General features: G+C 34.8%; 1 protein-coding gene across 1 annotated transcript; it reads left to right on the top strand.

The window, feature by feature from the left end:
* The first annotated feature begins 12638 nt into the window (after positions 1-12638).
* Positions 12639-13595, top strand: LOC118852082 (olfactory receptor-like protein OLF3). Its single transcript, XM_036761726.1, has one exon. It carries the CDS (start codon positions 12639-12641, stop codon positions 13593-13595), a length of 957 nt encoding a protein of 318 aa, XP_036617621.1.
* The last annotated feature ends 235 nt before the right edge of the window (positions 13596-13830 follow it).

Genomic DNA, 13830 nt, shown 5'->3' with positions numbered 1-13830 from the left:
GTATCCTATTACAGAAGAATTGAGTGGACAGGCAAACAAGACAGTCCCTACCTTAAGGCACTTATATTCTGATGGGAGAAGGCAACAAATAAAGGAGATCTAGAAAAGGGTGAGGGCAAGAAGGGAGGCAACATAGATGATAAAGTCCAGTGAGAGAGCTGAGGCAGGAGTGAAGTGCCTATGACTCAGTCGCCTATGGTGGTTTGAGGCAAGAACTCACCAATCAAGAGATTGCATCTCTAGGCTTTTTTGTTTTGTATCTGTGTCCTTAGTACCTAGCACAGTGCTCTTCGTAAAGTTCCTAACTGAAGAAATATTTGTGAGTGAAATAGAATTTAATTAAATCAGGTTAAAAGAACTCTTTAAAGGGACACAACTTCTTACTGAAACATTAATCTAAATAAAGAAAAAAAATAACTATTCAATTGTCCTAAAAATCTGAGACCACCTGGCATGGAAGATTGGAATTCATTATAACATTTTGCATGATACCAAATACTGAGCCCTATATAAAGGAGATAAAATAAGTATTAGCTGAATAAAGAATGAATGAACAAATCCTGAAACATGTTAGTGTTCCCTGTCTTAAAAGTTTATATCATAATCATAAGGCCTTTGACATAATCAAAATCTTAATATTTCACTCTATTTTCATCATTTTTGATGAGTCAGTTTATTTTAACCTTGAAAAAGGCAGGATGGTATTTAACTGGATTGACTTCTTATGGTCTATATACCATCACATAACCTCTCTCATCATATGTTTTCTTATCTGTAAAATGAGAAGATTGAACTCGACGGAGTCAATTTATACCAGTTCATTAGGGTGGATTGTTAGATTTTCAATGAGAGCATTTATACCTCTGAAATAGGTACACTATATATTAGGGCTTGCGCTATTTTTTATTCATTGTCTAGACTTAAGAAAGTGATAAGAAAATATATTAATAGAGATTAAACTTAAAAATGTATTATAATCACATTTTTTTTTCTGAGCGCTGATTGTTAAGCCATCACTGCCTATGATCCCAAGACAAGATCCCATCCAGGTATATAGGTAATATGAAAACAAACAAACAAAATCCACTTTATTGACCAGGAACTGGAAGTTCTAGAGCACTTTTTTCTTGGGCCCCATATTTCCAGGGTTTGGTCCTGGTAGAGACTGTAGCTTTGTCCTTTTAGCACAAATAGATCAGGTGATTCTGAACAGAACTATCAAATGAGAAGATTCACTTTAATTCAATAAATATTTATTAAAGACTTCTTCAGCTGAAGACACTATTAAATACAGGGTCTATGAAGATCTACTATTAATCTACTAAAGTCAATAAATAATATTAGTAATAATATTCTTTATCAAATTAAAAAAAAATCTTTCCTTGCCTTCATGTGACAACCATAAAAGTCAAGTAGTTTGGGTTTTTGAACCCACAAATTTTAGATAGGTAAATATATCTATACACACACACACACACACACACACACACACACACACACACACATATATAAAGCCAAAGGACTTGCTAAAAGGCATACAACAAGGAAAAGTGTTAGTTGATGTTAGAAAATTGGTCTCCTGACTTCTATCCTAAGGCTCTTTACACCAGATTAAACTACTGAAACACAGCCAAATAAAGGACCAGGATGGGGATTCCTTAGAAAGGCACACTGTGAAAGAAAGATGGTGGGACTTATGTGGTAGGAGAATGTCTAAGCCTCAGATGTCTGAAATGAGAGGGAGTAAGAAGATGAAAGTTAAGAATGAAGATCAAACAGAAGAAAGTCCTATGGAAGAAGAACTATAAAGAACTAGCCAGAATTTTCAAAGGAAGAAATTAAAGATACCTATACATGAAAAAATGGTCTAAATCACTATTGATTAGAGAAATGCAAATCAAAACAACTCTTAGGTATCACAATATACCTTTAAGATTGGCTAACATGACAAGATAGGAAAATGATAAATGCTGGAGAAGATATGGGAAAAATTGGAACACTAATGCATTGTTGGTGGAGTTGTGAACTAATTCAACCATTTTGGAGCACAATGAGGAACTATGCCTAAAGGGCTATAAAAATGTTCTTACCAGCTGACCCTGAAATACCACTTCTAAGGCCGTATCCCAAAGAGATCATACAAATGAAAAAAAAACCCACATGTACAAAAATATTTATAGCAGCTCTTTTTGTGGTGACAAAGAACTGGAATTGAAGGGATGCCTATCAAGCAGGAAATGGCTGAACAAGTTGTGGTATATGAATACAATGGAATACTATTGTGCTATAAGAAATGATGAGCAAACAGACTTCATAATAACCTGGAAAGACTTATATGAATTGATGATGAGTGAGGGGAGAAGAACCAGGAGAACATTGTACACAGTTACAGCCACATTGTACAATGACTAACTTTGATAGACTTTGCTTTTCTCAGCAGGGTAATGTTCCAAGATGACTCCAAAAGGCTCATGATGGAAAATAGTATCCACATCCAGAGAAAGAATTACAGAGTCTGAATGCAGATTGAAGCATACTATCGCTCCCTCTCTCTTTTGTTTTTGTTTGTTTGTTTCTTCTCTCTCATGGTTCATTCCGCTGGTTATAATTCTTCTTTGCAACATGACTAATGTGAAAATATGTTCAATGTGAATGTATATGTAGAGCCTAAATCAGATTGCATACTGTCTTGGGGAGGGAGTGGGTAGGGAGGGAGAGAAAATTTGGAACTCAAAAGCTTGTGGAACTGGCTGTCGTAAACTAAAAATAAATAAATAAACTTTAAAAAACTAGCCAGTTTGAGAAAATGGAGTCCAAGGTAAAATTAGCTTGAGGCTTAATATGTTAAGTTGGATGAATAAAATCAGACAGGAAGTAGATAATAGGGAACATTAATCCCTAAAGAGGGAACATTAATTGCCCTCTCAGGATGTCAAACTCAAATCTTGGAAACATCACCACCGAGTGCCTCTGAAACTCCCTACTCCCAAACACCTGGATGATGTAAGTGTTCCTGCCCATTAGAGATGAGTTAAGTATCCAATTCAGTCAAATCTTCCCTTCTTTGTGGGTCAGTAGATTATATGTATTTTTTACCTGAAGGTGGGCATTTCTCTGGGAAGTTAATATGATGTCTGGGAGGAGAGCAAATCCTTTTAAAACAAAATAAATTGCATGAAGGATCTAATGATTATAACCTTTGTATTCTTGATGATTTTCTTGAACAATGTATTTGGATGTATTTTCCACAGATATAGAGAGCAGTTGGGAAAGAAAGATAAGGACTGGTTAAAGTTTCATAAATACTTATGGCTTTGAGGAGCCTCTGTTTATGTGCTTCTTGTGACTTCTCAGATCAATTTTAATACTAATAAACATAGGCAAGGGAGAAGAAAGCTTATTAAAATGTCCAAGGAATAGTACAGTTTGGGACAGAAAGGAGTAGGGTCTTTGACTCAGAACATTCCCACTTGAACAGAATGAGGGGCCATTATATTTAAAAATATGAAAAGAGAAAATAATTTCTTTACCTTTCTCAAGAAAAAGCAAATCATTTTATTATAGTCTTGAGGTCTGTGAAAAAGCAATGGAAATTCTCAATGTTATCTCTGAAACCCACAAAGGATGACAAGTGGAAACTTAAATATCAATCAGTCAAGTATGTATTAAGGACCTATTCCATCAGGCACCATGCTAGGTGCTTTGGATACGATTACAAGGAATAGAATGATCCCTGTCTATGGAGATAGCTTCAGTGATGCTACAGTGAATACTGGGGGTAGGTAAAAGTTGTTTCTACATGGCATCAAGAACTGGATAAAAAGGTGAAAAAATGGTTGATCTTCTAGCTGTTTAGTCTACATCAGCATCTTCAACATCATCAGCATAATTCAATTAAATGATCATTTATGAAGTTCCTTGTGTCTTCGAGGTACATCGCTGGAGGTTTTTGGATTTCCCAAAATGTCATGATTACCAATAGAGAAGGGGTATTTCGGTCCAATCTGAGATCACAAATCTTACTTGGCATCCATCAAGAAAGCACACTGGTGACTAGGAAAAGGACAGACAACAGACAACAATACTCTCTTCTTTACTGGAGCTCTCCCCTGAGCTACAGGTAGTGGAGGGTAGCATCACGAGTTAGATCACCAACTACTGAGTCCATTGAGGCTTCAAGATTAGCTAGATTATTACAACTGACTAGTTGACCACTCTTGTTTTGCATGGGCAAGTCATTTAGTGGCTCTAACCCTCAGTTTCCAAATCTTCAAAATTATGTTAATAGAACTTCCTAGGATGAGAGGTGAGAAAACTTAGTCAAAACACTTCGTAATTCTTAAAATGACATATAAATGTCAGTTATCGTCATCATAATTTACTACTTAACATCCAGATATTTCTAAATATCTGTTGGTAATACGTAGCATGGTAATGTCATACTGGTTGCCATTGTGTATGATGTTATTCAATGGGACCCGAAAGACCCCCCATCTAGTAATTTCCTCCTTTGCTTGGCACCAAAAACTGAAAATTTACTATTAGAGATTAATTTTCTTGGGATTAAGGCATTATCCCTTCAAATATCCTATTTAAAATGCAAATGCCCATAGAGAGGTGGTGTGCTTAGTAACCATCATTTTTACTTTGAATATAAATCATATTGGGAGGTAACTTGCTTCTGTCAGGTGGAAAGGAATGTAAAAAGCATTTATTAACACCTACCCTGTGCCAGGCACTATGCTAAGTGCTTTGTAAATATTATCTCATTTGATCCTCATGACAACCATTTATGAATAGGATGGATTCTCATCTTCATTCATTCATCTACTAATTCATTGATTTCTCAACTATTTATTAAGAGTCTTCCATATACTTGGTGTGGCAATGAAATAGCTGAAGCATAGTCTGTCAGAATCCAGATAGATGTCACTGCACATAGGGAAATAGAATATTGGATTTGGATTCAGAGGATTTGGGCTGGAATTTCAGCTTTGTTAGGTAGTCTCTGTTAGCTATGGTATCATAGTCATGTAGGCAAAGCGCAGAGTGAAGCATGTTTTCTCTAGGACCAACATTGGTCATTTTCATTAATCAGATTTCAGTTGCTTTTAACTGTCTTTTTTATTACTATGGTGATTGGCAGATATTGTTCTCAGAAGAACAAGGGAAACAAGTCTAGATTCAGCTCATTCAGGTCTTTGCATCTCTGAATTGCTCATAATCATAATTTCTTATAGCATAACAATCTTCCATTACAATCCTTTATCATAATTTATTTCATAATTTCCAGTTGATAGCAGAAACTTCCTGTACTACCTAATTTTTGACTGCCATTAAAGTACTTCTATGAATATTTTGGATTACATGAGGCCTATATTTCCATTTTATAGCCTTTTTTTATGTATGCCTAATACTGTCATCTGTGAAAAAAGATGCAAAGATTATACACAGTTTCGTGTCTTTTCTCACATAATTTCAAGTTATTTTCCAGAATAGTTAGACCAACTCCTAGATCTAACAACATTGTATTGTAGTGTGTCTCGCTTCCCATAACCTCTCTGACACTATTATTATTCCTAATTACATTTCTAAATGATGTGGTTAGGAGATAAAACTTAGAGTATATTCATTTATATTTCTCTTTTTATTAGCAATTCAGATCATTTTCTTCTATGGCTACTGATAGTTTATAATATTTCTTTGAAAAGCTTTATTAATATCTTTTAAGTACTTATCTTTTGGAGAATGATTCTCAGATCTTGAATGTTTGTGTCAATTCTATAATTACACCGAGATACTTTTTTTTTTAATCAGAGACAAAGATTTTTATTTGATGCAAAGATTTTCTTTCCTACTTAATAGAGTCTCCTCCATTCCTAGGTAGTTTAGTTTCATTCATGAAAAAGCTTTCAAATTTTATGTAACTGAATTGGTAAATTCAACTCTTTTATCTTTTATGACCACTTATGTCCCCTATTGTATTTAGCTTTTTAGAATGATCTCACTAACCATAACTAGGAAAGATACTCCCTTTAAGGTACTTTCCTTCCACCCACTCCTTTTAGAATTAAAAAAGATATGATTGTTTATTTCTATGTTCAATATCCATTTTAGCTTATTTTGGTATATGTTATAATCTGCTGATTTAAACTTAATTTCAGAAAAAGAGAATTATATACTAATTTAATCAATAATTGTTGAAGCAAAATTTTTAAATAAAATATTATCAAATAGGCTATAGCAGTATCTACAAATAATCCACTATCACCAGGTTGAATTTATACTTGAGAGATAAAACATGATTAAAGATTGGGAAAATAATTAGCATAATTGATGACATAAGTAACCAAATCAATATTTAAACAGTAGATTTTTTTAAAAGGGCTAGTTTCCTTTAAAAGTACTAAAAAATACAGATATGGAAGGTTCCTTTTTAAAAGTGATTAAATATGCATCACTACCAAGATCTAGTATTATATGCAGAGGAGAAACACTAGATGCTTTCTTAATAATAATAGGTCTAAAGCAAGGATACTCTTTTTTCCACTACTATTTGGCACAGTTTTTAAATGCTAGTAATAGCAATAAATGGATAAATAAATGACAAACCACTACAGGATCTTTGCCAAGAAAACCCCAACTAGAATGATGGAGAGTTGGACACAACTGAGAAATGACTGAACAAGTAGCAATAACACAAGAAAGAGAAATTAAAAACAAAACACTGGCACAAAGGGGTCAAAATTATTCTTATGTACAGATGATGCTTTAGTTTAAAAACCACAGGGAATCAGTGAGAAAACTAATCAAAGCAATAGTCTCAGTAAACTAGCACATTATCAAATAAATCCCCAAATATCATCTGTCTTTCTATATAGTACTACCAAAAACCAAGTAGAAATGATAGAAAACCTATATACAAAATAAATGCAAAGTGAGAAACTATCTGACAGTTAACCTGGCAATACACTCAGTACTTATACAAAGGATAAACAATACAAATATGCCTATAAAATGATCTGCACAAAAATAAAAGAAGATAAATAATTGAAAGGACATCATTTGTTCATTGTTGTACCAAGACAACATGACAAAAACCAGGATATTAACTAAATTTATTTTAGATATTTAGTGTGATACCAAACTACTTGTTTTTAATGTTATAGTACTCATCTATTTTCAGCATTAATAATAGGTACTATTTTGTTAAAGCTTTGCTTTTTTCATAAAGATTTGTCTAATAATCTATTCTCTTAACAAAGGAATCAGCAAAGACATGAATATTTTAGCTGGAAGGAATGTACACACACACACACACACACACACACACACACACATATATATATATATATATATATATATATATATATATATATATATATATATATATAGGTGAAGGAAATAACCAGATATATATAGGGGTTTAAATTTCCTGGTCTTGATTATCTCTGCAAAATAAGAGTTAAGTCATCTCTTGAGAGTGATTTAGCAGAGTAAGCTAAGTTTTAGAATTTTGAGAGATTGAGGAAAGTAAATAAAAGCCATAATGAAGAGCTTGCTAGGTAATAATAATAAAAAAATGAGGAAAAGGATTGGCTAACAATTGCCAATAACATAGGGGTTTTAACCCTTTTGTGTCATAGAACCAGTCTAGTGAACCCTATTGACTACTTCTCAAAATAGTATTTCAAATGTATACAATAAAATTCTTAGGATTACAAAGGAAACCAATTATAATGAGATATATTTATCAAAATATTTAGAAATCAAGTTCACTGACCCCAGGTAAGTACCCATGCACCAGTGGAAATAGTAGTTTCAAGAATATTTTACAAACATGGAGCTAAGGGAAGAATAACAAATTGAGGGAGGCCATTTAAAGCTGTGTCAAATGATGAAGATATATACCATCCAAGCAATCCCTACATTGCAGAAAAAGGAAAAAGCACAATGATCTCCTCTCTCTGTTTTCTAAATAACTATTATCAGACAACAATTTCTGTAGCATTTTCTCATAGCCTGGAATTTAAAGTTATTCACTTCCATTGAAGAACTTCAAGGAGTTGAAGTGGAAATAAGCTTTTTGGCAATCCAATCAAGGTTATGTGAAAGGAAAGTTGAGGTGTTGTTGCTGAAGGAATTATGTTGAGATAGTAACTAGGAATTTGGTGACCAGGAAAAGAAAAAAAAACAACATAAATTTGCATAGACATTAAAGAGAGATATTTATAATGTAATGTACATTATTTTTACAAGGTGCCAAGACATGCGTTCCAACATGTTGTACTTTGCTTCTTAGCCACCAATTTTGCTCATTATTGAGTTAAGCACTGGAAGAAGAATCAATAGGGTCGATAAATCTTGGCACTTCTTAATATCATAGGATTAAAAGCTGGAAGGGATTCTAGAGAGTTCCATCATCTAGGCCAACCACTTCATTTGACAGACAAAGAAATAGAAGCTCAGGGACAGTGATATGTCTAATAAGTGTCACAGGTGAGATTTTAACCCAGGTGCTCTAGTTACAAATCCAGTCCTCAATTGTTAACCTGGCAAGCATCAAGGAGAGTTAAGAAATTTTTCCCCCTACTTTTCTGTTCACTCCTTCATCTTTGTTCTAAATCAACAAAGCACAATCAATAAACAGGTTTACAAGTGTATTGAGGAAGAAAAAGAATTGGATTTATCATAACAAAAATTGGGCTGAATCTCTTTACTTACATCTATTATCTTTGAAGTATTTGCAAAGAACTTCAGTTTTCTGGACCTCATTTATCCCATCTGTAATATTTTGTAGTCACATCTGTAATAATTTTAAAGTTTTTTTTCCAACCATAAAATCTACAATTCTGTGACAAAGGAAAATAATCACTTCTGCACACAGACACACATGCACACACACACATATATATGAAAGTATTGTTGGGTATGTGTATAAATGTATCATTTTTATCTACATGACAAATATATGTGTGTATATATACCTAACAATGCTTTTTATTTATTGCCATTTTAAAAATTAAGTATAAAAAGCCATACTGACACTCACAAAAAGCAATGATACAAAGATCAATATATCATTTGTGATTTTTGTTTCCTTAGATGAGACGTGTGTCATGTTTCTCCTGCCTTCTCAGTGTTATATATGGATTTGACAGAAAGACCTTTTCTCCAACAGTAAGCAGTTCTCTTATGTCTTATTTTCAATAGCTCTTTGCTAGAGGGAATTTTTTTTCATTTTACATGACACAACCACAAAATCTTCTTGTTCTCCCTCTCACAATCTGCCTCTCTTTCTTAGCCACTCATTCTCTATTAGAATCACGATGTCCAATCACATGAGGGGTTCCCCTTCCCCACTATAGCCAGGTCCCAATTAGTCCAAATAATCAACCCTGTGAAATGGTGACGTAACTAGAATTCTCACTGCATATTTCCATGGGCTGAAACTAATAGCCATATTTTGCATATTCTCATATTTGCATATTTACAAATTGCATGAATTTGAAAACATAAAATAATTTCATAGGATGTGTTACTCTCACTAGTCCAGACTTAACAAACTACCATATAGTATTATTCTGTAAATTCTGATCAGGCTGCTTTTAACACCTTCTTTACCTCTATATTGTAAGAAGCACAATTAATCCAGTTATTTATAATTCATCTGCCCATCTTTTCATATAGTTTCTACTTATGCAATGATTCAACTCTAATTTAATTCAACAAAGTTTTATTAAGCTTTTAGTGTGTATAGAGCTCTATTCTAGGCACTGCAAGACAGAAGAAGTTTAGATAGGATGGTTTCTTCCCTCATGGAATTTATATGTAACTATGAGAGGATATAGTTCCAAACAGGAAATGATGAGCCAGTATATAGATAGACTGATGGAGTGAAATCTTCATGTACATCAAGTTTTTAAATATTTTGCTACACTTTGGTCCAACAATCCATTTAATAGAGGGGAGCGCAGAGTGGTGAGATCAGCCTTACAAAAGCTTTACTTTTTTACTCCAGGGAAAATTTCTTCAATTCTTTGGTGTGTACATTGTCTTAAAGAGAAAAAAAATATTTCTTTCCAGTCAGGGGAAGACTCTTTGACCAATGTGGTTGGGAGGATGAGGACAGTATGTGTCCAGAGTATATTACACCCAAATGGGTTGACCTGTCTTCAATTTTGTGAAAAGCAGCATTATTTTTAAATCTCTGCTCACACTTAATTATAATATATGGTCTGAGGTAAATTTGCACTGAGAAATATAAACACAGTTTTAGCTAAAAGATAGAGTCTGTATCATCAGAAAGAAGGAAAAAATTTAAAATTTGGTTCAATAAACATTTATTAAGTATCTGTCATGTGCAAGACATTGGAATAAACATTGGGAATTCAAAAATACAAAACTCCCTATGAGTTTAGAGTATATGGTACTATAATTTATGGAAATGTATATTATGCACATATGTAACTTTGCTACAAGGGGAATGACTACTCTAGATAAAATGTGAAAAATTGGAGTACAGATAGGTAGGTAACTTTTAGCTGAGGAGATTCAATGAAAACTAAATGGAGCTTATGGAACTTAGGTTCATACCCTTAATAGGTGAATGGGTGAATTTTCCCTTGAAGGAAGTCTTTGATAAATGGAGATTAGGGGTGATTCTTTTCCAGAAATTGGAAAGGGGCAATATGAGCAAAACTTTGAACATAGGATATTAAGATATATGTGTAGGGATGGGGGAGAGTATGAGAATAAATAGAAAGAGGGTGGAACTGGATTGTGGTGGACTTTAAATGTCAGAATCAGTAGTTCATACTTTATTCAGTAGGCAATAAGGAGTCAGTGATGATTTTTTTCTAAAAGAGTGACATAGAGTGGCATATTAATTAAAAACACTTAGTTATTAGTGTGAAAGACAGAATGGAAGAGGGAGAGACTGGAGGCAATAGCTAGGAAACTAAGAGTCATCAAGAAGAGAAGAAATCGGTTAAGTGTGGCTTCCCCAAAGTTAGATAACTATTGTGTGATAGACCAGTGACTGAAATCTATGTTCTCTTAAAACAAATTTAGTGTTCTTTCAACTATAAAATTTTGCTTCTGGCTAATAATTTTCAAAGAGAATAAAGTTGTAACCACTGTAAGATTTTTTTATATATTCTTAAAGTTTGATTGATAGGTAATTCACTTGTCTAAAGCAAGAGTCCCGATTCTTTGGGGCTGTCCATTCAAAAAAATTAGACTTTTTCTGCTTGGACCTTGAGGGAAGAAGTAGGAATAATGGCTGACAGATGAAGAAAGGAAAATTTAGGCTCTTAAAAATGGAATGGACTTCTTCAGGAGACAGGGCAGTACCTCTCACTAGTTTTTCAAGTGCAGTGTGAATGACTAATTGTTGAAAGTATTAAGGAAGATTTTTGTTCAAGTAACAGTCAGAGTATATGACCTCTTTAGTGCATTTTAACTATGTAATTCACTGTTACTGTGCAATAAGAGTTTTAATAAGGGCTTATGTGGTGGGAATGGAAAGAAAAATGAATAGAAGGGTTATGACAAATCTTGACCTGTGACATTTTGGATTTGGGATGTTAGGAGGAGCCAAAGATAATTCCACAGCTATGATCTTCCATGACTGGAAAGTGGTGGTGTCATATAGAAATAGTGAGGTCAGAGTCAAATTTCAAGGGAGAAGATGAAGGGTTTAGGTTTAGAAATGACTTTGAGGAACCAGAGAGACTTACATGTGGAGTTGTCCAGAAAAGAACTGGAAATATAGGACAAACGCTGAAGTAAAGATAAGACTGATATTATCCACTTAGGAATGGTTCTTCATAGAGCCCATTTCAATTCAATAACAATTTATAAATGTACTATATTAAAGTCACCATTCTTCATAATTCAAGCAATGAGAGAAAACTAATGCACCAAGGACACAAACTTGGGGAAAACCACATTCAAAGAACCAGAGAAAGGTTAGGAGCCCCAAAGGGAACAAGGAAGGAGTTACCAGAAACATAAGATGAGAACCATGATAGTTTAGTAATATGAAAGAATATTAATAAGAGGGGGGTGGTAATTCACAATGTCAAATCTTGTTTAGGGGTCAAGGAGAGAAAGGACAGAAAAAAGCCATTGAAATTAATGAGGCAAAGGACATTAAAGATTCCTTTGCTATTTTTGGTCATGTCCAACTCTTCATGACTCAATTTGGAGTTTTCATGGCAAAGATACTGGAGTGGTTTGCCATTTTCTTCTCCTGCTCATTTACTGATGAAGAACTGAGGCAAACGGTTAAGTGACTTGCCCAGGCACACAGCTAAGTGTCTGAGGCCAGATTTGAATGTAAGATGAGTCTTCCTGACTCCAGTCCTGGTGCTCTATCCACTGTGCCACCTACCTGCCCTAAAAGACTCTTTAGTTCTCTCTCATTTATAGATGAGAAAACTGAGGTTAAAGCTGTTAAAAGATTTCCCCGAGATCACACAGGTAGTAAACCACAGAACTTGAATGAAAATACAGTGTTCTGATTGCAGATTCCTTGATTTTTCTACCATGCCATCAGGGTCATTAGTTATCTTGGTTTTCAAAGTCAATGATCTTTTCTATTTCTACCTCTTTCTGCAGATTACTTCTCTTTCATGGGAACACAAAACCAGACATGGTTGAGTGAATTCATTCTCCTGGGGGTGTCCAGTGACCAAGGAACACAGATCTTTCTCTTTGTCCTTTTCCTGACTATGTACCTGTTGACTGTGTTGGGAAATATTCTCATAGTCATTCTGATTCGGCTAGATACTCGGCTCCACACCCCCATGTACTTCTTCCTCACCAACCTCAACCTTGTCGATGTCTCTTATGCCACCAGCATTGTCCCCCAAATGTTGGCACACTTCCTAGAAGAACAGAAAATAATTCCATACGTAAGCTGTGCTGCCCAGCTATTTTTCTCTCTGGGTCTGGGTGGGATTGAGTTTCTTTTGTTGGCAGTAATGGCTTATGACCGCTATGTGGCAGTTTGCAATCCATTGCGCTATTCAGCTATCATGAATGCAGGACTGTGTGCCAGGCTAGTGGCTGCCTCTTGGGCTAGTGGTTCCTTGAACTCTCTTATGCAGACAGCCATCACTTTTCAGCTGCCTATGTGTACAAACAATATCATTGACCACATATCATGTGAAATCCTAGCCTTGGTCAGGTTGGCCTGTGTGGACACATCTTCCAATGAGGTTGCAATTATGGCTTCTAGTATCATCCTACTCATGACCCCATTCTTGTTGGTTCTCCTGTCCTATATCAAGATCATCTCTACTATTCTGAAGATTCAGTCTACAGAGGGAAGAAAGAAAGCCTTCCAGACTTGCGCCTCCCACTTGACGGTGGTGTCTTTGTGCTATGGGATGACCATTTTCACTTATATTCAGCCCCACTCAAGTCCCAATATCCTTCAGGAGAAGATGATCTCACTGTTCTATGCCCTTTTAATACCCATGCTGAACCCTCTGATTTACAGTGTGAGGAATAAGGAAGTAAAGGGAGCCTGGCAGAAACTGTTTGGGCAATTCTATGAATTAAAGTCAAAGCTGACATCCTCGTGAATCACACAAAGGACTCTCCCTCCTGGACTCAAATATAACAAACAGTATCCACATCATTGACACTCTTTCAAGGGATAGGAAAACATTAATAGATATTTTAAGATAGGTGGTAGGGAGGGAGTCTGGTGGATAGTGCTAAGTACATTTATAAGGACTTGATTTTCCTGACTGCTTTGTGATTGCTTTCCATGTTCTGCACTATCTGAAAAAATAAATATCCTATTATTTTTGATTC

The sequence above is a fragment of the Trichosurus vulpecula genome, chromosome 5, assembly GCF_011100635.1.
Source record: "Trichosurus vulpecula isolate mTriVul1 chromosome 5, mTriVul1.pri, whole genome shotgun sequence".
NCBI classification, from domain to species: Eukaryota; Metazoa; Chordata; class Mammalia; order Diprotodontia; family Phalangeridae; genus Trichosurus; species Trichosurus vulpecula.
This window is presented reverse-complemented; position numbering and strand designations above follow the sequence as displayed.